The sequence below is a fragment of the Cucumis melo genome, chromosome 2 (assembly GCF_025177605.1).
Source record: "Cucumis melo cultivar AY chromosome 2, USDA_Cmelo_AY_1.0, whole genome shotgun sequence".
Taxonomy (NCBI): Eukaryota; Viridiplantae; Streptophyta; class Magnoliopsida; order Cucurbitales; family Cucurbitaceae; genus Cucumis; species Cucumis melo.
In genome coordinates, this window is record NC_066858.1 from 22,332,784 (window position 1) to 22,359,049 (window position 26,266).

General features: G+C 33.1%; 1 protein-coding gene across 1 annotated transcript; it reads left to right on the top strand.

Moving 5' to 3' along the window:
• The first annotated feature begins 5,738 nt into the window (after positions 1–5,738).
• LOC103494245 (protein NUCLEOLAR FACTOR 1) lies at positions 5,739–24,994 on the top strand. The gene is made up of 25 exons (XM_051081790.1): positions 5,739–5,928; positions 7,792–7,897; positions 8,009–8,120; positions 9,998–10,132; positions 11,316–11,543; positions 12,438–12,582; positions 12,693–12,819; positions 13,065–13,165; positions 13,259–13,384; positions 13,722–13,802; positions 14,413–14,606; positions 15,129–15,201; positions 16,323–16,382; positions 16,461–16,499; positions 16,585–16,673; positions 17,593–17,657; positions 21,009–21,055; positions 21,872–21,931; positions 22,190–22,261; positions 22,361–22,390; positions 22,526–22,620; positions 22,740–22,845; positions 23,589–23,651; positions 23,745–23,816; positions 24,541–24,994. Exons 2-25 carry the CDS (start codon positions 7,870–7,872, stop codon positions 24,613–24,615), a joined length of 2,223 nt encoding a protein of 740 aa, XP_050937747.1. The 5' UTR covers positions 5,739–5,928; positions 7,792–7,869; the 3' UTR covers positions 24,616–24,994.
• The last annotated feature ends 1,272 nt before the right edge of the window (positions 24,995–26,266 follow it).

Below are 26,266 nucleotides of genomic sequence, written 5' to 3' on the forward strand. Positions count from 1 at the left end.
CTGATATAAATTTTTAAAGTGTTTATTATTTGTTACATTGTTTGTTGTTTTCTCGTAACATTGGTTGCAACTTTTGTTCTTGGAATAACTTTAAGAATGATGTTAACTTAATTTATCATGAACTTCATTAGACATCAAATAATGAGTTAATATGTTACATATGGAACAATAATTGTATAACTTACATAGTTTACTTTTCATTGTTAGGGCTTCCGAACTTGCAAGAATGGATAAGCCTTTGTGGAGGGTAATCAAGATATGGGGGTAAGAATTTAGTAAAAGAAAGAGGTAAGTGTGCTTTATAAAGCTATTTTGTTTTAAGAATCATGTTAACATGTACTTAGGAATCTTTCTTTGACTATCCTGCAATGGTAGCCATTGAAAAGCTATTTTGTGTGATCCGCTTAGACATATGTTTTAGGAGTCGTGTTGACATGTACTTAGAAACTTGATACTTTGTTGCATTGACTATCCTGCAGTTATGGTAGTCATTGAAATGCTATTTTGTTCGATCCGCTTAGACATGTTATAGAAATCATGTTATTTTGTAATGGCTTTAGAGGAGGGGGGAAGGCTAAGGGTAAGTTTATGTTAAGTCTCAACTTGATGCAAACTAGAACATTGCTTGGTCTGTAAAGATTGAATCGAAACTTACATTTGCAACATTTATATACTGTGCTTATGCTTATGTAGTTTGTTTTTTCTTTATCTTTTGCGTTCTTTATGGGTCGTTTATTAGAAACCTTGGTTGTATGAACTTTGGGCGCTTATTTTGAAAAGTTTACTAGTCTGCTAGTCTGCTTATTAAGAAGGTGATTTCTGTTTAGCATGTACTTAATGTTTATGCTTATTTTTATGCATTTTCCGTAATGAATGTTGGTTAAGGTTCATTTTCTTCAAATTTGCAGGTGGTTGAAGAATCTATAGACCATGGTATCAATCAAGTTCACATTTATGCGTCAGTTTGCTTAGATTAGGTCACACATACATGTAATATTACAGTTAATTTATCTTTTGGATTATTGTAAAATTTTTACCGATAATGTAATTTATATTTTTTATTATCAATATAAATATATATCTTTCCAAACATATGTAGGTAATGTTGAAATTTAGTATTTAATATTTTTGAAAGAAAAAATATATGGCAGAAAAATATGTGTTGCGAAAATGAAGAATAACGACACCAAGCATGTGTCGACATATAAGTCTTTATTAAACAAAATAGAATAAGTGTTGTCAAAGCACATTTCTTAACAAGAATTTAGTTTAACAAAACATTTACAATGACAATATATTAGTGTCGAGTTATATTGAAAGGTGACACACTTAAAGCGTTCTTATAAGAATATTAATGACAATATATACATGTCGAGTGAGAGATAACGATGACACATTTAAATTATCAATGTAACAGTATTAATGACAATATATTCTTGTCGAGTGATAGATTACAGTGACACATTTAAAGTGTCAATGTAAGGGTATTAATGACAATATATATATTTGTGTCAAGGTATAGATAATGGTGACACATTTAAAGCGTCAATATAAGGTTATTAATGATAATATACTCGTGTCGAGTAATAAATAACGGTAACATATTTAAAGCATCAATGTAAGAGTATTAATGACAATATATTAGTGTCAACGTATAGATAACGGTGACACATGATTTTTTTCAATGTAAAGGTATTGATGACAATATATTGATGTCGAGTTATAGATAGCGGTGCATATTTATTGCGTTAAGATAAAGGTATTAATGACAATTTTGGTGTCATCTAAGAATATTTAATGACTCGTTTTCCAAAGTATCGTTAAATAGCCTTTCTTGACAGTGGCTTCAATGATGCGAAAATTGTGTCGTTGAAAGTCTTTATGACGCAAAATTTGTGTCGTTAAAACCCAAATTTGTAGTAGGTTTACATATATATATATAACCCTATGATCAAAATCGTAAATAATTACAAGTGCACACATATTCTAATAGCACAACTCTGACCATACTGGGTTGTTTGTAAAACCACGTGATGAATTTAAGACATTCTAACATTTACCAAGATGTGAATTATTCTTTGAGCTATGGTACTTCACAAGTAGTTTTTTCAAAATTATTTTATTCTTTTAATTGTCATGTTGTTGGATTCATCTTATGTTTTGAAGGCGAAAACGTTTTTTTTTTTTTTAAGAAAAAGGAGGTTGGTTTTTTACGATATTTTAAGAAAAACGAAGTATTTTAAATACCTAAAAGCTACAAGTAACGTTGTTTGTATATATGTGTTATATATGTTTAAATTTTAGCTAGAATTATTGATCGAGTAGCATATTAACCAAACTACTTACTAGAGTGATCAAATCTTAAAAACGAGTTATCTTTACTCTTGAACTTAATTTTCATATTGAATAAAAAAAGATTATGAGTGAAGGTGTTGCTGTTAAAGCAGTTTTCAAAGCATAAACCGAAATGTACATTTGTAGTTTCTAAAAAGTTTGATAATGGTTGCAACCAACCAATGGCAAAGAATAATACAGTTTCTATTACCATTACGATTAAAATGAGAGAAGTCAAAGTATGAGAGTCATAGGTGACTTTAGGATGGAGAAAAAGAAACCAAACTTTTATCTTTCAAAATGGACCTTCTTGTTTAAGATGATCGATCATGTTTCGTTAGATCATAGGGGATAATTAATTTTGTTGGTTTATTATTATTATTATTTTATAAAACGTCAACCTCCATCGTAAATTTTCTTCCAATCATATTTATATTTATTTAAATTGTCTATAATAACCGTTTCATATGTGTGCCCTAATTTTGAACAAAATTATATATAATTATAAGATTATTCTATTTCGTTGATTTAAAAAATATTAGAAATATTTGAACGTATTCGAAAATTTATTTTATGTCGTTGAAAAGAAATACAAGATAATTTATATTATTAAAATAAAAATAGAGGAATAAAGAAAACAATGTGATTAGAATAAAATGGAAATTAAAAAATTAAACAAAAATAAATAAATATTTAAAGTTAAACAAACTAATGAATTTAGTTGCCTCTTGACTTTGCATAATCAAATGAATATTTAACCAAATATATTAATAATTAATGTAACGTTCCAAAGTAAGTAATTTTAAGTTTAATTATCCTAAGTTAAATTTTGGCAATTATTGAAATTATTTTTGGGTATTATATGATTTAATCGTGGAAATCCTTGCTTTATAAAAATTAGAATTAATTAAATACTTTGGGAAAATATCTAATTAATTGAATTTTGGAATTTAGGTTTGAATTGGTTGTTTTAAGAGATTTATGTTTGAAGATTTGTATTCGTAGAATTTTGGATAATTATGTAGGAATATATAACTATTTGAATTTAAAGCGAAAATAATTGTATTATGAAAATAATATAATTATTAGAGATTGAGTTATTACTTTAGAAAGATAAAGTGATGTGATTGGAAAGAGAAAGAATATTGGAGTTTAAGAGGAGATTTGATGGGTTTAAATGAGAAGGTGGGAGATTCTATTTTAAAAAGGAATAATGAAAGAGAAGATAAAATGATAATAATTTTTATATTATTATTATTTCATTAAATAGGCTTTTTGGAAAACGTGACACTATTCATCATCTTCTTCACAAACCCTAAAGAGAAAACCCTAACCATCACTCAATCTGCTGGTGCCGCCACTTCTTTTCCATTCGCTCATCGTGTTCCTTGCCGCTCGACTCGCTGGTCGTCTTCGTTCGATAGCCACTGCGAAACACCATCGCCTGCCTCGTCTCTTCCATCACAGCCAACCGTTTTTGTGCCGCGTCGTCGTTCATTGTGCAGTAGTGTCATCAACGAGCCATCATCAGTCGACAATCGTCATGTAGTCGAGCCGTCTTCGTCTGTCGTCGGGTGCACCATCGTCGAGCTCCATCCAGCCCGCATCGAAGATTGCCACGAACCTGAGCCGCACCTTCACTCGAGCCGTCTACAGCCACGAACCCGAGTCGTCCCTTCTCTTCTAGCCTCAACCGAGCTGCGTCGAGTCGATTTATGTCTTTCAAGCCGAGTCGCCTAGCCATTTTGAGCCGCCAAGCTTATTATTGGCCTTTTTCATCTATTTTGGTAAGTTTGATTTTGGTTTTGGATAATGCCCAAGAAAGATTTAGTTGTACCCTAAATAATTTAATTTTAGATTAAATTGAATTATTTTCTTAAAGGACTTGTTGGAAGTTTAAGCTGTGGAATTTTTCCCAACTAAGGGTAAATTGGATTCAACCTCAACTTTGGCTAAGTTGAATTAATTAATTTTAGTTATTGAACCTCGTTAATTAAATTATTTATTTTCTTAAAGGACTTGTTAGATCAATTGGAAGCAGTGGAATTTTTCCCAACTAAGGGTAAATTGGATTCAACCTCAACTTTGGGTAAGTTGAATTAATTGATCCTTAAGCAACTATTAATTTTAGTTATTGAACCTCGTTATTTACCCTTACTGTTTAGGACTTTCTCTTAGGAAATTTGACCTTGCTGTCAGGATTATTTTTGGATTAAGCTAATCTCCAGGTAAGTGATTCTCCTACTTGACCTTCGAATTGAAGTATGAGCTTACATGTAACTTTTTCTATTATGCATTAAAGTAGCTAATATGCATAATGTGTTTATGATTTATGATGATTGGTAGTCATGACTAGTCTATGTTTATGATGACAATTAGTTCTGACTAAGTTATGTTGATGATGATTGTTGATGTTGATGTTATGCATGACTTACTCTATGTTTATGATGACAGTTTCTTCTTCATCAACCAACCAACCTATATTATATATAAATTCAAATAATATTACTATTATTCAAATATTTTTAATTAATTAAACAAACAAACAAACCTAAATACAATATAAATATAATTATTATATCTAAATTTAAACAATATAACTAAATTTAAATAAAATTTTCAAAAAATAATAAAACTAAATAACAAATTAACCCAATCTACGATTTAGTAAATATAGTTCTTGAAGTAAAAATGGGAGATTTGGGAAAACCACAACAAAAATTAAGAGAAATTTAATAAAAAAATAACAACAAAATAATAATAATTAAATAAAGTTAAATATATCTAAGTAAATACCAATAGAAGTGGAAGAAGAATGGAGACAGATTTTTTTTCCTTAAGAAAATGGAGTAGAAGAAGAATGAAAATGGAGAAGAGATTTGGGAAAATAAAAGGGAAGTAGAGAAGAGAAGGTAGCTCTCCGCTAAGGGAGAGGAAGAGAAAATCAAATGAAGGATGGCTGTGGGACTGAGACACAAGGAAAAGAAATTAGGATTTTTATAGAGAAAATTCGTGTACCTGCTATACGACTTTCTAGCCTTAAGTACAAGTGTGCATGCACACGACTTCATCGCTATGCAACAAAATTGACACTCGACGTTATTGTTGGTACACAGACTGCGTATCGAAGTCGTGTACCCGATCCACGATTTAGCGAAGTAGTGTAATCGGGTACACAACTTCAATACTCTATTTTCGACAATTCTTTTGGAACCACTCTATTTTTTTACAAATTATATTATTTAAAAAAAATTCTGATTTCTTTAATCGATTCCTCTGGTTTTATTTTTTATTTTTTTAACAAATCCACTCCTACGTTAATAAAATAAAATAAATAAAGACCAACAAAGAGTAAAATGTCAAAAACCCTGTCTAAAGAAAAAGAACGAAAAACCCTAAAAATCTTTCATCTTCCTCTAACTCTCACGTGCCCCACGCGCCACTTATTCTTCACGCCTTGCTCGTCCCTCCTCTCCACAGCTCAGTACCGCTGCTGCCGTCGCTGCCTCCACCGCTGTCGTATTTCTTCCGCCGGTGCGGCCGCAGCCTCCCTCCTACTGAGCTTGCATTGCTTTCCACCTCTTCTTGTTACTGGTATTCTCCCCTTCTCCGTTACTTCTTTCAGCTCAAGAAAGACCTAAACTTCGACTTTCCTATTGATACGATGGAGGAGTTGCTTGTTTGTTTTTGGTTTTTTTTCTTTTTTGAAATTTTAAATAAAATAGTCTAATGGCAACAGCGAAAAGAAAAAAGAAAAATCAAAATCAAAATAAACAGCCTTGTGGCAAACTGGGACTTGGTTTGTGTTTGAATTTTACATTTGGACTTGTGTTTGTTGTATATGTCTATCAATTAGGGTTTTGATAATCTCTTTATCTATTTGATCTCGACTCAAATTGCCTTGTTTCTGTGACACCATGGATTTTCCAGCTTCTCCTTTATTATTTAGTTATTAGAGAACCAGTCATTCAGTTCTCTTTTAATTCCTAGCTTGTAGGAGTTATTTTGATTGAGTGAACAACTTCAATCATATTTACATTTACACTTTGGTTGGGAGAAGACAATACAATGAGTATGTAGTATATATTTTTTCTGGTTGAAATAAGATCTGTCTCTATGCTTTGTATTTCATGCACCCATTTAAGTCAGTGAGAAAAGTTGTTTGTAACAGCCATCTCTTTGCTGCATGTAGGTTCGGATTATTGTTGCCCTGTTGTATTTGTACGAGTACTATAGAGTTTTTATTGAGGAGTGTTTGAAAGTCTTTGGTGATAGATTATCGATCTATTTTTTGGGTTCTGTGTTCCCAGGGGACATAGGGCATTGAACCATCTTATTTATTTTTCAAATCAATATTTTTGCTAGAACTACTTGGTATCCCTCTCTAGGTTAAGAGTTTGAAATTGGGTTTGTGGATAGTAGAACAGGTTTCACCAATTGTTGAACGTTGATCATAGACTGAAGGTTAAATAATGAGTATGCTAGGTTCCCGACCCAGAAAACCCATCAAGAACCAAATGAAATAGAGCTAAAGGATGCTCTAATATATTGATAATTAGCAAATAAAGACTTCTGATCTCTTACAAAAGGTTTCCAACTGCCAAAACAAAAAATAAGTTATCAGAAAAGATGAAAATAGAGCTAAAAAAGGAAAACTTGGAAAAGAAGAAAGAACAGTAATCAATAAATCAGCACCAATGAGAGAGCTGAAATTCCCTCCTCCTAAAGGCTTCTCTGCATTTACTCAAAATGATCCCTAAACACAGAAGTTCGGGTGCGCCTGATTCTGAGTTTTCTCCTTGTTTAATGCTCTTTGTATAACTCTCTTGTATTTTGAGCATTTGTCTCTATTATTAATCAGCTGGTATCCTTCAAAACAAAAAAAAAAAAAAAAAAAGAAGCTCTGTTTATTATATAAACTTTAAGACGCTTCAATCATGTATTTGAACTTTGGATTGTGATCATATAGAATCCATAATGCCTATACTGTCAATTAAATCATAACATGATATATCTTGTTACTTGTTCGTATTGAAAAAGAGTTGATTAATTAGACACGATGCGTCAGATTGACGGTGATGTGATGTTTGCAAGATACAGTCTTTTTTCTTCTTAAGCAATATATCACATCCTCTCTTTTAGAGCGTGAAACTTTATTTTATGAAGCTATGTGCTTTGCTTTTTTTCTTTTTTTTTCCTCTGATACAAAATAAATAATATATTGAATGAGAGAAAGAGATAGAAAAGGGGAAATGAGATAACCACCCCACAAGGCTGAAGGGCTATAGAAAAAATTCCCACTCAGCAGATTCAGCACTTATGTGTCTAAAATTGAAATCACAAAGAAAGCAACAAAGAGAACACAATAAGAGGGAGAAAACTTAATATAACCCCACGACTTGACCACACTAGTCATCTTCTCTTATATTGACCACATTTCTGTTTATGTGTCTCAAGATAACATTCGAACGTGACTTGAATAGGAAGCTGGACATCTTTTCAATTTTTCATTAGAAAATATTCAACAAAATTCTAATGGTGAAGCAATTAGTTCGTAAACGAGGTGAGGATTCTTGATTTTTCACTCTCTTTCTTCTTTTTTTTGGGACTATGGCTTGATTGCTTGGCCTGGTTCATGAAGAAATACAGTTATGAAATGACTATTTCTCTGTAGAAGTCTGTGAGGCCGAGGAACTCGAAGTTTTCACAGAGCAATCAAACTATGAAAATTTGTTAATGCAATTACAATCGTGTAATAAGGATGTTGCTGCTTCATGTATGAAAAGGTAGTATTTTTTAATTGGATTTTGATTATGTATTATTATTAAAAAAAGTCTGAATGCTGTTGAATGTGGTTTTCTTTTCAATTTTCAAGAATATTTAAAGTCTGATTATGTCACTTTGTATAAAATGTGACTTCTTGGTGGATTTCCTTGCATTCTATATCCATTTGTAAATAACCTATCATCTGATTGGAAGATGGTTATCAAGTAGTTTCCTAGGCAGAGGTTCCCTCTACCCTCGACCCTTTGGATATTTTTCCCCTTTTTAATGAATCTTTCTGGAGTTTCTTATATGAAACAAAAACATGGAGAGTATTTACAAGCTTTATTTTGTCCAAAGTGTGTTTGATACCTTTATCATTTAAATCAACAGTGTTACCGTTTGTTGGGGATACATGCCATGAATAAGCATCGTTATTATTGAACTGTCCATGTTTCTGTAACGATGCTTTCCATTTAGAGAGAGCCTCAAGTAAGAGTTGGACCAATAACCAATCTTGCATGAGAAAAACTAGAATTGAGGCTATCAAGAGAAGAAATAAACATGAGATTTCATTGTTGTGATGAAGTATTCAAAAAGATGAGAGATCCTATCCAATGTATTGCAGAAGTTTTTTCATTAGGTCATAAGATTAATAAGATTATAATCACAGAAAGGGGAAACCAAATTACATCAATTAAGTGCTAAGAAAATAATGGATGTGAGAAAGGAGTAATGATTTTGTTCCTTGTCATTGCAAATGTGAGAACTGCATTCCGAGTTCCAACCAAATGGACCAAAAGAATTACCAAACAAAATTCAACCAAAGAATCTTCTTGGCATGCTTGAAAGTCCACGGAGAAAACCAGATTCCAACCAAATGCATCAATAATAAAATCTCACAAAATAGTGGCCTGCTTTCACGAAATAAAAAGGCGATCTTGTGATTTTTCATCCTTGTACGAAGAATGCAGCAACTGGGAGAAATGGAGATTCAAGGAGAACGCCAACAGTCCGACCATTCACTGGTGGCCAGAGAACTATGTGGATGCACCTTATTAGACCCTTTTATCGGAGGGTTTGGATGGGACAGAATAACCATCCTTCAATGACAAAGGAAGCACTTTTGATAGGTTTTTTTGGCAGTGTTATCTTTCTTGCTATGACTTGGTGAATTTATATTTTTCTATAGCTCCTATAGTTTATCATCGCTTTTGACCAATTGGTGAAGTTTTTTGTAACTCCGTTGATTTGGGCTTCTTGCCCTTCTTTTATAAATTTAATACATCAACAACAAATGTTTCTTATCATTAATTAAAAAAAGGCCTGTCAAATCTATTTGAACAAGAATGGCCCAATTCCCAAATAAAAAACCTAACATTTTTTGAGTAGTAGCCTTTCCAAACGGATAGGTAGAAGACCTTACAGTCAATAATACCTGTAGTTCGAAAAGAAGCTGTGAGAGATCTTGAGGTAAAAATCCCCGAATTTTCCAGTTTCCAACTCCTCACTTCAGAGAATCCATTAAGAGTAACTGACTCAAGTGCATCCAGAAAGTCAGCCTGTTCCTCTGTCTCTCTGTCCTTCATGTTTCTTCTAGGCCATATGTTTCAAGAAGCTGTGTGCGGGTTCCACAAATTAGCCACTATTTCATTTATTTACTGGGAAATTGCATGTATTGGAGAATATATTATGTCTGTAAATTACCATGAGTGACATGTTTACTAAATATACAAGTTGGGCAACACAATATTTCCTTCTGTACTTATTATCTTGTGAAATCTTAACTAAAAAAAATATTCTTTTATTTTTTCTTTCTGCAAGTAGCTAATTCACTTAAGTTATAGTTGCCTTTTGGATTTACCCTTGTACGTATTGCCTTGTCCATGTTTTTCCCTAGACAAAGACAAGGAGAAGGAAAAAGTGATACAGAGGATGACGAGGATGACTGTTCTGAATCTTCTAGTGCATTGGAGGAGGAGGTGGAGGAGGAGGAGGAAGAAGAAGAAGGTAAGAGTTATGTTGGCATCTCATGGTTCTATTTGTGTTTCAGTATTCTTTTTGATGTTTGATTTTTAATAATTTGGCTTGGTTTTAGATATTGTAACCAGAATAATCCTTTGTTCCTCAAGACACTAATGGCATGTTTCATTATTGGTTTTTAATTTTTCTTTTTGTTACATGTATATGCTTTCATGGCTAAGATTGTTAGACTATATTTAGCAGTAATGCTGTTTTATATAACCTTGATGGTTCCAATTCATGTACCTTTTGGACCTACCAAATGGCAATATCAAAATATGATTATTTTCACTGTTTTTCTACCTCCAAATAAAAAAAAACAATACGGGGAAAACTATGTTGTGACCTCTATCTTTTCATCAACCTACCTGTATTATGTTCTTTGCTAGGAGCCCCTTTAGTCTGTTAAACTTTCAAAACGCTGCCATTATCCAAAATTACCGACTAGGAAAACACTTCTCAATGTTTCTACCAGTTTTTTTTGGTCCTTTTTGAAAAGTTGAGGTTTTGTCTTGTTGAATTGACCTTAAGTTAAAATTCACTTTGAAGCAACCATCATGGATTGTCCTAGTAGTGAAAAAGGAACAAGTCTCAATGACTGGATAAAAGGTCATGAGTTCAATCTTGATAGCCATCTACCTAGGAATTTATTTCCTAAGAGTTTTCTTGGCACTCAAATGTTGTAGGGTTAGACAGGTTATCCTGTGAGATTAGTCGAATTGCATATCTATTGACTTGGACACTTACGGATATAAAAAAAAAGTTGTGAAACCAATATATTGAATTAGGGTTTACATACAATTTGTTTTGAAAAGTTTAAGTATTATGCTTTAGTCTTTTGCTATTTGAATGTCATTCGAAATTTCATTGAAGAATGCATGAGGCTTAAGAATATTTAGAATTGAAAATATGACCCTGACAAGATCTACTTTTATGTGTAAGAACGCATGAAATTCTCAGTAGTCGGAGCTTCTTCCTCTGCTTTTGTACAGTCTAGTTTTGTAGTATTTTTTTCTTCTTAGAAAATTGTTTCATGAAAAATAAAAGAAATTTAATGTTGAAAAAAGTCTTTTTTCCCCTTTTCTTTATTTATATTTATTTTTTAAAATTTGTTCTCACTGTTCTTTTTTTGTATAGGATTTGAGCAAATCTTTTCTGTATAGAACTTACATAACCTGACTTTATTTTCTATATCTTTTTGATTCATCCCATATTAAATTGTTGTTTTTAGTTTCATTCTCACGAATTCTCAATATTGTAGTGACTGATGATGAGTCCCGTAGAAGTCCATCTTTGGGAAACAGTATGTATGAGCCAGTGTTAAATGATGAAACTGAAGATGATGCTGACAGCTCTGACACTGATCAGGAGAATGAACTTGAATTTCGTTCTCACAGTGGCCCTTCTACATCTGATATAACTAGGTTAGTCCATAATTTTTGGTGCTTCGCATGAATGATATCCTTATTTTGAAATCTAATCTCATGTAATAGAAGTCTCTTCAAATACCCAATATTCTCTTTCTTAAATTGGAACCACGAAGTCAGTGATTACAGTAGCTTGTTTTTGTTATATAATAATTCAGGGTGTTCATTGATTGGGCTAGGTTGTGTTTTGGATCTCAATGACTCTAGTTAGATTAGGGTCTCTATAGAATGGAGTTGGTTTGGTTGTTTATTTTAGAAAGCACTTGAAAGATATTAAACCACTAACACTTTGTGAGCTTATTTGCCTATTTTGATGTATATAATTTAATACATGAACTATTTATTTTAATTTTAATATTTGAAAGTTCTAAATCAAATGTTCATTAAATTTTGTGATGGGAAAAGTCAAGCAGGTGGAGATGTATTTTCATTTTGTAGTCTATGGCTTTTTGGGGGACGGATAGCTCATCTTCCGGATTTTGCTATGTGAATATATTTTCTGTTTCCTGAAAGAAATAGGAAATACAAACTCCAAAACTTTATCAGTTGAATGCAATATTTTGTTAATTAGCAATTCCAAGTTGTTCATGTTTGACCCAAATCAATTTTATAAGAGTGACAAATTTTCCCAACTCAACTAATTGGTGACTGAACATGGATAATTTTCTTTGAGTGTTTTTGATAGGAGAGGTTGGTACAATAACTGAAACGACGTTGTTTGGAGTGGAAGAGCGTGGTTGTAGACTTTCAATCCCTTATTATTATTATAATTGTTTTCTTGTGAAAAGTCTTGTTTCTTGCTAAAAAAATGTTTCTTTGTAAAATAAATTAAGGAAACTCTGTAGCCGTAGAGATCATAGTCATATGATTCTTTTTATGCCATTTATGCAGTTCCTTTAACAAACACATGGAGCGCAAGTTATCTGAAGGGGAGGTTGAGAATTTCCTTAAAATGAAATGGAAGTATACATGGGCGGTTCCTGCAGTAGGAATGCCAAACTGCAAGTGGTCAGGTACCGGAGAGTGCTTTCTAAAGGTATTTTAATATCTATAGAGTTATTTTTGGGATCTCATCTTCCATCGTATTGTAAAGTTAAATTCTCAAGTTCATCTGATTGTTCAATATTTTTAATCTTTATGTTTCAGGAACTGGACGTGAAACCTAGTAGTTACGATCTTAAGCTAAGGTTATATGAGCACTGGTTGGATACGTACAAGTCATCTGGTGGCACTGACTTCCATTCATCGAGACAAAGATTTTTCTTTTCCCTTTGTGAGTCTTTTTATTTTTATTTTTTTGGGTGTTGTACATATATGGTCATGCCTTCACATGGTTTTAGATATATTGCCACATACCATCGCAGGCTTTCAGGCCCTCCCCTGTCGAAATGTTCTTTTTATGGGATAAGAAATGAATATTTCATTAACATTTTTTAGTTCCTTTTTTCCCATGAATCTATTTGTAAGCATAGGTTAGAACGGAGATTATTGTTACTTATCCTTCTAGTTTTCTTTCAGGCAACAGCTACCGGGATATACTGTACTGCAACAAGAAACCTTTTTATTTAAAAGGTCTTGAAGAAGACTCAAGTATCATGGATTCATATATTATGCATTCTGTGCGTGCATGCCTCTATCGCTCTTCCTATGGAACTTTGTTTAGAATATTTATTTGTTCTGGTGAATAAGTACAGGAAAAAAATGTTTTGCAGTTGAATCACGTTTTCAAAACTAGAGACCTCATAACGAAGAATGATTCTAAAGTAGCCAAGCATCAAGACTGTGCTGAGATTCTTAGTGGAGAGAAATTTCTTGATCATGGATTTACTCGTCCAAAGGTTGTAACAGTAGCCCTTTTCATATTCTTTTTATTCACTATATTGAAAAGGCTTTGAATGTCACTACAACTAATTGCATTTGGCCTCCTTATCTTACGAACTTCTTTTTGTTAGGACTCAGAGACAGTTTTATATATTTTCGTTCCAATTTTTATATTGTTCAATATTTTATATTTGTTAACTTTCAAATTACATTTATCGTAATTATATCAAGGGCCATGTTCGCTGAACATTTTTTGGGGTGACTTGTGCTTTGGCTTGTAATTAACTCAAGAGTTCGTTTGCTTTGTCAAAATGAAAAAAGGGTTAAATTCTTTGTTGCTATGATTTGCTTCAGGTTCTGATTTTATTGCCCCTTGCAAGCATTGCGCTTCGTGTAATTAAAAGGCTTGTGCATCTTACCCCATCGGCAAACAAGGTATACAATTCATTTAATGGAAGGATTATGTTTGTGATTATTGAAGAAGTAGCTTTCTGTGCATAACACATTGCTACTACATTCCATGCTCATGATCTCAGTTGGTTCATTAGGGTAAATTTTGTAGGACATATGTGGTAGGTTAATTTCTAGATCACTATATGTTACTGATTTTGAAGGTATCTACTTGCATTGTCCAGATTCAATCTATCATCTGTGCCAAGATTGCTGTATTAGTTGTCTATAATCATTAAAAAATGTGAAGAAAACTGTTTATATCATTTGAGTCATATTGTCGGGGGTGCTGGGAGCTCAAATATACGTCTTTTGCAGTATCTCTTCATTCCATTCATCTTTGATCCCAAATGGGTTGTTCTCTTTCATGTACACTTGTATGAACACATTTTGGTGAGGTTTAAATGAATCTGGTTAGTTTACAGGGTTTATGAGCTCATACAATTTTACTAGTCAGAATAAATCAGCAACACCCATAGCACTGCATGTCTAGCAATGTAAAAACAACCCAAAGCTGAGGAAACAATTAATTCAACCATAGCTAAGAAACGTAGCACCATTTTTAAGTTTTTGACATTTTGCCTTTGATTTTTAGGTTACTGTGGAGTATCTTGACCGTCTATTCAAAGATTTTGGAAATGGAGATGATGGGAAGAATGATGATACGGGTGAATTATCTCTTAATGACCAGAGTTCCAGCTCTCAAAAATCTTCAAAACCTTCTGACTTTCAAGCACTCTTTGGTGGGAATAATGAGGATCTCTTTATGATCGGTATCAAGTTCACCAGGTGCATTATAGTTCTTTTTAAATTCTTTTTTTTTCCGGCAGAGAAGTCTGACGATTGTCTAATATGGTAGTTTCATGAATTGTTTATTTTACATCTGTTCTGAAAGTGCAATTGGTTTTTACGATCTTTTCTAAACAATTGATTGTATGTTTATCTATTTTTATTTTTTTGCTTGTGGCTGAGGTATAGTTTTTTTTCTTTTTGCCAAAAAAGTAATTCCTAGTTTTCTTTTCCACATAATGCAAATACATTTTTTGGAGAGACATGCTTTTCCACAAAAAGCAAATGTCCGCAGCATTGATATGCTTTAAACATCATTCTTCTTCTTCTTCCTTTTTTTTATACTATTTGTAAGTTCTGTGTTTTTTGTTTTTGAATTGCTCCTTTGGTTTTTGTTGTTATTATTATTATTTTTAAAATTTAAGTAAATTTGTTTTTTGATACTTTTTTTTCATCCAATCGAAGTAACTTTTTTTTCCAACTTATTTGTACCTTTACTATTATTATTATTTTTTTTTGTAGGAAGAGCATTAAGTTGTTCAGTGATTTCTATTCATCTGACATCATTGTTGCTTCTCCCCTTGGTCTGATAACAGTGAGTTCTTATCTTTGTCAACTTTGAGAAGACTTTCTATTTTCACTACATGTGACTTGTGAGGCGATATTCTCATACTTTGATTATTTGTAGTATTAAGAATTTTTCAAATGTTTTCGATAATGATATTCTGGCTCATAATACAAGATTCTGCTGAGTTTCAAATATTTTCAGTGAAAATGGACCACACCAATTATGCTCTTGTCAATAATGTAGAAGTCAATGAGCCATTTAGTATTATTGGTTGATACATTTACTTAAGGTGTGGTTGAATATATTTTGGCATCTTCTATAAAGTTGTAAATGCATAATTTACTTATGGCGGGATGGGATCTTTTCATTTTTGATGCAACCTAAGTATTCCCAACGAGTAATATTCCAAGAATCAATCTTGTGCATGTTTTATTAATCAATGGGATCTTTTCATTGTTAATTATTGTTTCATACAAGAGGGAAATAACCTATTTATAGGGTTTTATTACAAGTAGGGGTAAAAGGGGAATTTAGCGAGAATATTAACCCATTAGTCAATTAACCACGTTCTTCTTAATCTTGCATCAATTTTAAAACTATTCTGATTTTAGCTGCCAAGGCATTTTCCTGTAGCTTAGTAAGTTCCTTTCCTTAATTCTTCGAATTTCTGGGGACCATATTACATAGGCACATAATTACTGTCTAGTCTAAGTTGTATGATAATAGGTCGAGGGGTTAGTGATCCTTTATCTTGCCATTGCAACTTGGATGACTGTTGTACGAATTTTAGCTGGAAACAGTTTTGGGTTCCATGGGTGGTTTTGTAGATTTAATGTGGTTTTGTGCCTGCTGAAATTTGACTTTCCACTGTAATGATGCTATTGACCTGTTCGGTATTCAATAATTTTTTTAAAAAATTAGTTTGTAATCAAGAAATTGGTTTTGTTTTTTGTTTCTCAAGGTTCTATTTTCTTTTTGTTTGTTTGTACAGATATTCCTTTTTTTTTTTTTTTTTTGCATGGATATGATATGCATTTCTTGTTTTTATTTTTATCATAGCACTAGACTTAATTTCTGATAGATACTTATTGTTGTTTGGTATATTTGCATGTTTTGACTCAATGTGCAATGAAAACATTTTATGTCAGAAACTTGGGGAAATAGAGAATAACAAGGAGAAAGATGTCGATTATCTTTCTTCCATTGAGGTATTATTTCCGTGTTATTGTGTAGCTTCTTTTGTATTGTATTTGTCCTTATACGAAGATTATGGTTCATATGAACAGGTTCTAATCATTGATCATGCAGATATTATAGCAATGCAGGTATTTTGCTTTTGTACAAAATTAGAGACTTTGTATATAGGTTTTATGCTACTTGGTAACCTGGAGCTCTCTCTAATGATACTAGAACTGGTCCCATGTGAATACTGTTATTGAACACATGAACAAGATACCGTCGAAGCAGCATGGAACTGATGTGATGCGGATAAGGCAGTGGTATGTTCCAGATTATCTTTGTTCAGATATATATTCCCTTGTCTTAGGGAAAACTATACTCCAGTCAATGACATTTTTATTTGTTAGAAATAGTGGGCTTGGGTCATGCTGAAAGTCCGAGGGTAGTTGAGATTTAGTTTATCCTAATTTTTTATTATTTTAATTAGACTTGTGTTGCCTATAAATATTTTCCCTCTGTACCTTTATTATCATAAAAAAAATAATAAGAAACATCTACTTGTACTAGAGTTTCTACGTAGACCTTGTGTTCTTTCTTCGTCTCTATTTTCCGATATTATCTTTTTTTCTATTTTTTTTACCATTTTTGTAAAGTTGTTTTCCACAGTTTACATTTCATTCCAATTGTCATTTATAACTTTGAGAGTTGCTTTGAAAATTTAAAAAAATACTGTAATTTTCATTTTTGCTTGGTCTATTATAGTGTCTAGTGTTAGACAGTGGCATAGTTAACTTACTGCTTAACCTTTTCAGTTCATTTGTAATTTAATATGGTACCAAAGTAGGTCTTGTGCTTGAGCACTTGTAGTGTCACTTTCTCTCCTTCTAAGATTAATTTTTACTTGTTGAGCCTTCTACAAATGTCCAAACCCACAAGTGTGCGAACATTAAAGTATTGATATAATTAAATTTATTATTACCCATCAGGTCAAGCTTTTGGATTCACTAGGGAGCCTTAAACTAGAAACTATTTCAAAACAATATACTTTACCATCTCAAAAGGACTGCATGTTAATTTACCAATAAATTCCATCCATGTAGTTTTAAGATTCCTTGGGTAGGGTTCCAGGTTTTCCGTCCACCCATCACATTATTATACTCAACCTGATTTAATTAGTTATACATGGTTTAAAACTTTAGCCCATCATCTAAATGTATAAAAATCTCTTTTATGTTGTAGGTATCTTGATGGACATGCGAGGTTCTATAGGCAGTCAGTAATTTTGGGTTTCCACTCAAACCCAGGTAACATGTCTACATGTTTCTATACAATCTAATCCATGTAGCTCAGTTTCTTGAATCTCTCAATAATTTTGGGGTCTTAAGCAAATTTCTAACCGGATTTAATGCTTTGTGAGTGAGAGAATTCTCTTGTTGGGTCCAAAACTCAATTCCTTTAATATATTTGTAAAAAGGGGATTGATTTTGGCCAATGCAGACCAATATGGCCTAACAAAATTGCAAAAGTGGGATCTTTGTGTTGGAACTCTAATTCAAAAGATGAATATGCTTCTTTATTGAATCAATTTCTGTAGAATGTAAGAATTGAGGAAATCTCAATTCTCTGTACAATCTATTTCTGATCCTCTCTCTCTCAAGAAGATTTCAGAAAAACATGTTCTTACACAACAAAATTCATGACTTTCCCGCCCAAAAGAAAAACCCTACTTATACTGACTTTCCCCCCACCGACCTACTTATATCCCACGTGTTTTTTATTTCTGATCGTCCATAAACAATCTGAAATGGAGTCATGCCGATAGACTGTTGGAAAGTGGTATTATACCAATATTCCGCCCATGGCAGCCACTTTACCCACTCCTTAGGTTTCTCATTACAAAAGCACCGTAAGTAAGTCTCCACTCCTCTGTTGACAACCTCAGTTTAATATTCACTGATTTTCCATCAACAGAGAAAGTCAATGACAAATTCTTCCAGTCTACCGTAGTCACTCCTAGAGAAAAGAGCCATTGCATACCCAAAATTACATCAACACCACCAAGATCTAGGGGCAGGAAATCCTCTATTATCTTCCAATTGTTCAACTGCACCTCCAATTTTTCACAGATTCCCTTGCCTTGTATTGCAGCCCCAGATCCTAAAATCACCCCATAATGTGAGGTTTCTTTGATGGGTAAGATAAGCTTCTTCACTAACTTTTCCGACACAAAGTTGTGCGTCGCTCCACAGTCGATCAATATGATCACATCTTCTCCCAACAATTTACCCCTCACTTTCATAGTCCTGGGATCATTTAATCCAACTACTGAGTTGATTGATAATTCAACAACAGTAGTGATATCCTCATTGATTTCTATGCGGTTCAACTCCTTTTTTTCTTCTTTTTCTTCTTCTTCTACAATTTCATATTCTTCTTTATCTTCTGTCACCACAAACATCCTCAATTAACGTTGCTCTTTCATTTTACATTTGTGGTCTGTAGAATATTTCTCATTGCATCGGAAACAAAGACCTTTCTCTTTTCTGGCCTGAAACTCAGCATCAGGCTACCTTTTATATGATCCTCCTCTTCGATTTTCATTTGGGCCGGAACTCCTCAAAGTAATAGTGCGAATCGGAAATGAAGTGTTTCCTTTATTCTCCCCTGCTACATTACCGGAAACAGCTTTTCCATTTCCATTAACCTGCCCAGTCAACTTCCCTCCTGAGTACCCACTCAATTTGGCTTCAATTCTTACAATCTCTCTGTTTTCTACCATCTGCGCTACTTCCATCATCTCCGCTAACCCTTTCGGTCTACAAAAAACTACCTCAGCCCTTACCCATGGTAAGAGGCCATTCATAAAAGTATCTTCAACTACTCTCTCAGGCAAATCAAATAATGGTGCTACCATTTTATCAAACAGATTTATATATTCTTCTACTGTACTTTCTTGTTTAATTCTTAAAAACTGCCCGCAAATTGTTTCATCCTTGTTAGAACGAAACGTACTAATAATCTCGCTTTCATATTAGACCAACTGGTGAATTTATCTCTCTCCTCCTGAGATCTATACCAGTTTAACGCCGGACCATCGAAACTGAATGTGGACACTAGCATTTTTTCAGACTTAGATAGTTTATGAATTTGAAAATACCTTTCGGCTCGAAATAACCAAGAATCCAGATCCTCCCCAGTGAACACCGGCATCTCAATCTTTTTGAACTTGTTTCGGTCGTGAAAACCATCGTCGGAATCCGTTTTTTGCTCGTTCGGTCAAATCCGAAATTTCGGTCCAATTCTGCCATTTTACTTGAAGTCGCTTCGTTTTCCTTTCCCTTAGCTTTCTCAGTCTCTTTCGCGACGGATTCAGTCACTTCACTCATCGCCAACCACTCTCTCGAACTCGTCTCCATTATCGTAAATAGCAACTGTTGTTGCTTTTCCGATTGAAGTCGCATCAAGTCGATGCTCTTTGCAATTTCGTTCAAACTTACTTCTATCGCCGGCACTTTACTCAGTTCCTTCTTCATTCCGGCAATTTCTTGGTCGATAAATTCCAACCGTTCTTCAATCCGAGTTTGAACCATATTTCTTCTGCCCTACGGATCTTTGCTCTGCTACCAAATGTTGGAACTCTAATTCAAAAGATGAATATGCTTCTTTATTGAATCAATTTCTGTGGAATGTAAGAATTGAGGAAATCTCAATTCTCTGTATAATCTATTTCTGATCCTCTCTCTCTCAAGAAGATTTCAGAAAAACATGTTCTTACACAACAAAATTCATGACTTTCCCGCCCAAAAGAAAAACACTACTTATACTGACTTTGCCCCCACCGACCTACTTATATCCCACGTGTTTTTTATTTAAAAAAAATCTATTTCTTCCTTCTACGGGGTCTAACACTTTGATTAGATATCACTTGAGCAAGAGGGTTCTCCCATGTAAATTGTTGAACCACTTATAAACAATTCTCTTTAAACCATACTAGGTGTAATTTCTGTTGCAATGTCATTGCAAACATAGAGTGACTCATGTTCATCCATAAGGATGTCTTTTGTGAAAGACAACTTTAGAGTCATCAACAACAATATTTTGTGTGAATCATGGTGATTACTCGCCTATTAGTAATAAGAATTTTTTTGTTTACTTCATGGACAATTGTGAGCAGGGAAGTGGTCGCCCACATAATAAAAACGCATACAAAATTACCCTATTTATTTATATGGTAGTAAAAAATCTCATTTTGTTTAGTTTTAACTGTTGTGCATCAATTAATTCACATGTGTAGGAAATATATTAGAATTATCAATTACATATTTGACAAAAGATGATAGGTAAACAAAAAAATAGTAACAGAAATAAGTAAGGAATGAAAAGGAATTTATGAAACAAAAATTAATGTATTTGATAATGGTATCTGCAAATACAATTGCATTACAGTACCACATCTATTTGTTAAATTATCCCGACATGGTGTTTTAAAATTTCCCTTTTTATGAATTATTGGTTTATTCTAAGGGAAATTAAAAATTTTCTGATGTTCAGATTTGATGAATGGAGTATTCATACAGCATTGATTCTTTTATCATACTCATACTCTTTGTGATTGTGATGAAGTATTTAACTCTTTCCATACACTTTTTTGCCAGATATAAATGGATTCTTCAATCGCTACTGCAACAACTTCGAAGGAAAGGTGCATCCTTTTTCTTTATTAAATTATTGTATCACAGGAACTTCGTTTCTCTCTCTAATTGATTTTCTTGTCTTAATTCTTATTTGATTTCATGGATACTGGATAGTTTTTGGAGTGTTACAATAATAATACAAATAAAATTGTGGAGTCAAATGCTCTTTTCAATGCCAAATTTGAATTGCATTTTGAAATTTTGCTGAAAATTTGATGCTTGTGCATGTTAGTAAATGCATGTTATCCCATTACCTAGGTGTCATTTGCCTTGTTATTCGTGGACCCAGTTTTTATTTTCTTTTTTCTTTTCTTTAGAATTTCTTTCCTTCCTACTTTATGAATCTCTGTACATTGGTTAAGCATGCCAGTTTCCTGTTTGACCTGTTGTTCTTGTACGCATTTTTTCATTTTCATTTTATTTTAACTTTCTCCTTCACATTGAATATAAATATTTTCTTAAATAGTTTGGAAAATGAATCATAAAAATAACCAGGCATCCTTTAGGCATTAGATTAGACTTGAAAATTGTACAAAGACATAATAATAGAAACAGTATACGAAAATCGCCTTTCTATCATGTCACAGTTATCTATGCTTTCTCACTTTCTTTTCTGTCTTGTAACTTGCTTGGCTTCAGAGAATCACTATGAAATTGGCCCTTTTCTTTTACCTATTACTTTCTATTAAAATTAGCTAGCTGGAGAGGGCACTAATTTTTTCAGGCGAGCCAAGAAATCTTTTGTTTTACCGATTCTCTTTGAGTTTGAATGGATTCCTCTCTTTTTACCATATATCCTCAATGTTCAATGTCACATTTGGTAGGTGAAGTTGTTATGTGAATACAAAGGCATTCTTCCAAAAGTTGTGCTCCGAGTCCGTCAGGTTTGTCTACTTCGTTATAACTTCTCTTTTCATTGTCCCTCTAGCAGCAGTTGTTTTGATTAAGATGTTATCTTTTCTGATGTTAATTTTCAAGTGAAATATATTTTTTAATAGAATTTTAGAAGTAATACCGAGTGGCTTCCAACAAAAGTACCTTAAAAGTTGTTTAAAATTTTAATATGTACCTAAAGATCATGAAAGTTGATGTTCATGAAGTTCATCTCAAGTACTTTTCTTGTGTGTATGCATTTGTTTCAGGTTTACGAGAGATTTGATTCAGACTCTTTAGCTGATGTTGATGATGCTCGTCTTGAGTACTTTTCCAAGAAGGTTAGTTTCTTGTATTTTTGGGAGAAAGTTAGCAGAAACGAGATTAAATATCTTTAATATTGAAAACTAATCTAATTATTTAAAGGGTTTCTTCTTCAGGTGTTTCCAAAGATAAATGAGTCTAGTCAGGTAACAATGTTTTACTAATAATGATGGTATCTTAGATGTTAGTCGTTGGAAGATAAGTCTACTTGTGAGATTGTCGAAGCCTTATATGTATATATTTTTTTTGCTTTATCTTACCCGTGGAATTTGGCACTTCAGGGTGGAGTCATGCTATTCATTAGTTCTTACTTTGAGTTTGTCCGAGTTCGAAACTTTTTGAAGGCACAGAACGCTTCATTCTGTCTCCTTGGGGAGTAAGAAACCAACGTTTTACTTCTAAACTGTTGCATAATTTTTTAAAAATTAAATTTTACTGTTTGCTACATCAATAATTGCTAGTTTTGTCATGCATAACGATCTTTTTATTCTTTAGGTATACAAAGCAAAGTGATATCTCACGAGCACGAAATTGGTTTTTTGAGGGGAAGCGGAAGATCATGTTATACACAGAGAGAGCTCATTTTTATCACAGATATAAGGTTATCTTTTAAGGCTGTGTACATTTCTCAACATCTCAAATTCTACTGCATTAGTGTATATTTGTTATCTGCCACTGAGAATTATTCATGTGTATCCATTTTATGTATTTCGATAAGAACTAACTTCCATTTACCAGAATGAAAGAATATATAAGAAAGACCAACTGTCTAAAAAGAGAAAAGAGAAGAAAAGAAAGACTAGGAGATGAGATATATAGCCACTCTAAACCACTGGGATGAACAAGGTTCCTCTTGTTGGCTGTGATCCTATAGAATTATAATTAGTATAGAATTAACATTCTTTAAAAATTACATTAAGAATTACTTAAAATTATCTCCATACATCCTCTAAATCCCTCCATTTGAATTAAAACTTTCTAATCACAACTGTTAGCCCACAATAACTGAACTCTAAGCTCATTAAACTTTAGGTTTAAAGGGAAGCCGACATAGAGGTTGCTTTAAGCAGTTCAAATAATCTCTTGGGAAGGTTCAATAGAAACTAAATTCATTAAAAATTGTCCCAAAATCTCATAGTTAAATGGTATCGAAAGAGAACATAGTTTTAGTTCTGTTTACTTTTGCTCAATAAACACCGAAGTATATGGAAAATTTTGTGTTTTATCTTTTACCTGATTTAATTTGTTACATTAGTTATTAATTTTAGTAGTTTCCATTACTTGTGGTGTGGTCCTTGGTAATACAAATTGTTATCATTAACCATGCTATTTTCCTCTTGGTAGATCCGTGGCATACAAAACTTAATAATGTATTCCCCTCCTGAGAGGAAAGAGTTTTACCCTGAGGTAAACACGATAATAGTCTACTGAACTTATTTACTAATATTATGTTCCACCATATCTTTGAGTTCATTGTGACATTCCCAACCAATTCTTCAGATTGTAAATATGCTTGAAGAATCCCAGAATATGACGTGTAGAGTTCTATTTTCTCCTTTTGATCAGCTCCGGGTACGTGTTGCTCTGCTGTTGTATTAGAACTTGTTTGAGGTTTATGTTAAGAACTCTTTTACAAATAAAAGATGTTTCTGTTTCTGTTTAAGTTGCCTTGTCATCTTGATGTGCTATATACATTATGCTAATATGCTGATAATTGCAATGAGACCCCTGTTTCTTTTATTTTATTAGTTCCAAATTTCACATAAGAATAAACCGATAGTTGGTGGTTACAATAGTTTATGTTTGGAGTGTAGACTAGTCTAAGTTACAAATTAGAAGAGAGGAAGGTGACAAAATTACAGACTATGAGAGTTTTCAAATGGTTTAACTGTAGTTATGTGTGAGTTAAAATAATTGGAAACTTCAACTATCATACTGGGAAACCCAAAGCTGGTTGGGGCCAAAATGCCTCTTAGTAATCTTCTAGTATTCCTTTGTATAAACGAGTAAAAAGAAAGTCTAAATCCATGTCTAGTTAAAACATACATAGAGAACTTACAACTTCGTATGAGTTCCCAACTCTTGTGCATGGTTTGTTTTTGTTTTTGTTTTTTGCGAGTTTGTACTCTAATGGAATTTGCATAAGTTGTCAGTGTTTTGTGTTTCTAATTGTAGATTGGATAAGATATTGCACAATGGCTTCAAATTGCCGTTCATCGATGCATTAACCAATTGTGCTAATGCTAAGGTTCACAACTCGCTCTTCTATACTAACTTGTTATCTATTTTATGTTAGCTGGAGAGAATAGTTGGAACTGTGCCAGCAAAAAAGATGACAACATCAGAGAAAAAGGTTTTCATATTTTGCTAAACTCCATTTTTAGCTGTCGTCAAGCTTGCCGAAGGACAGGAACAACCATGTGATGATCTCGATGCAAAAGTAAAGATGCTTTGTTCCTCAACTTCAGAATCTATTTACGGTGAAGAGTCAGTTTTGATTATGCTTCGGCCCTCCATTTTTTGCTTTAAGTTAGTGATTTTTATTCGTCATATTGATCTTTGGTATTTAATCTGATTGTTATTTATATGTAGTATATGTGTTCAAGATTTTCTTTATGTTCGACATTGAGGAAGAAACTAATGTAATGGGTCCAATCTTCAAACAACGTTATGATTCCAATTAACTGAATCATATTTTGTAACAACTAATGTTTAGAAGTAATATTCTAATGAGCAGTTTTTTTTTGTTATTGAAAATGTAAAATAGTGAAGAATTGATAATAGAGATTTTTGTCGTTTGCCAACAATGTGTCTTTTTGTAATTCAATTTCAAGTACATTATTCAAACTATGATATATGTTTAGATTATTAAATATTTTTAATTTTTGATTGAATATATTTTAAAAGGTAAGCTTCTCCAACAACAAGGCGTAGAATGTTAGGGTGCGTTTGGGGGAAGGGTTGATTTAGGGAAGGGTTAGTGTTAAGATAAAACTAGTGTTAAGTTAAACCTAGTTTTATCATAACCCTTGTTTGGGGGAAGGGTTAGGTGGGAAGAGTTAATGGGGATTTTATGATAAAATGTGTTTGGGGGAAGGGTTAGGTGGGGAGGATTAATGGGGATTTTATGATAAGATGTGTTTGGGGGAAGGGTTAGGTGGGTAGTTTAATGGGGATTTTATGATAAAATGTGTTTGGGGGAAGGGTTAGGTGGGTAGTTTTATGGGAATTTTATGATAAAATGTGTTTAGGGGAAGGGTTAAGTGGGTAGGTTTATGTGGATTTTGTGATAAATTTTATTTGGGAAAATTGTTAAATGGGGTGGGTTAATTAATTTTTTATGTTGTATAATATTTTTAAATTCAATTGTAAATATCATAAAAAAATTATTGCATATTTTTTTACGAAATCCTCGAATCCGTATTATTCTCCTATTTTATTTGTTGTATGTGTAATGTTATTAAATTAATATATACAGTTGGCCAAATTAAAATTAATTTCTGAACATATAAATAGCCGTTATAACGCTTTTCGAAAATTCTGACTCGTTTCTTTCATTTAAAATAAACATTAGGAATGAACAAAAGAAGTTCTTGACAATACAAAATGCATAAACCATCGAATACATGATACAGAAAAAAACGTAACGAAATAATAAGCAACACAGGTCACTACAAACAGAAACTATCTCTCTATGTCTCGTAGGAGGACTCTACAGAAGCCCTCCCTTTCATCCTCAGGCATGAGTACGAAACCCCGGAGGTCGTCCATACGAGACAAAAGATGCCTTTGCAATAACGCCCTATCCAAACTCGTAAGTTCTGGCATCTCACGCAATATGCGGAAAAATTCCGTGCGCACGTGGTTGTCATTTGCAAGGTTGCGTGCTGGCCACTGCGCAATCTCCCTGAGTTGCTCGTTTGTTTGGTCGAGCGCCAGATGTATCGCTTCAAGCTCGAAGTCTCGCTGACTTCCCCTCTTCCTCTTCGATCCACTTGATCCGGTCCTACCATCTGAAGCGC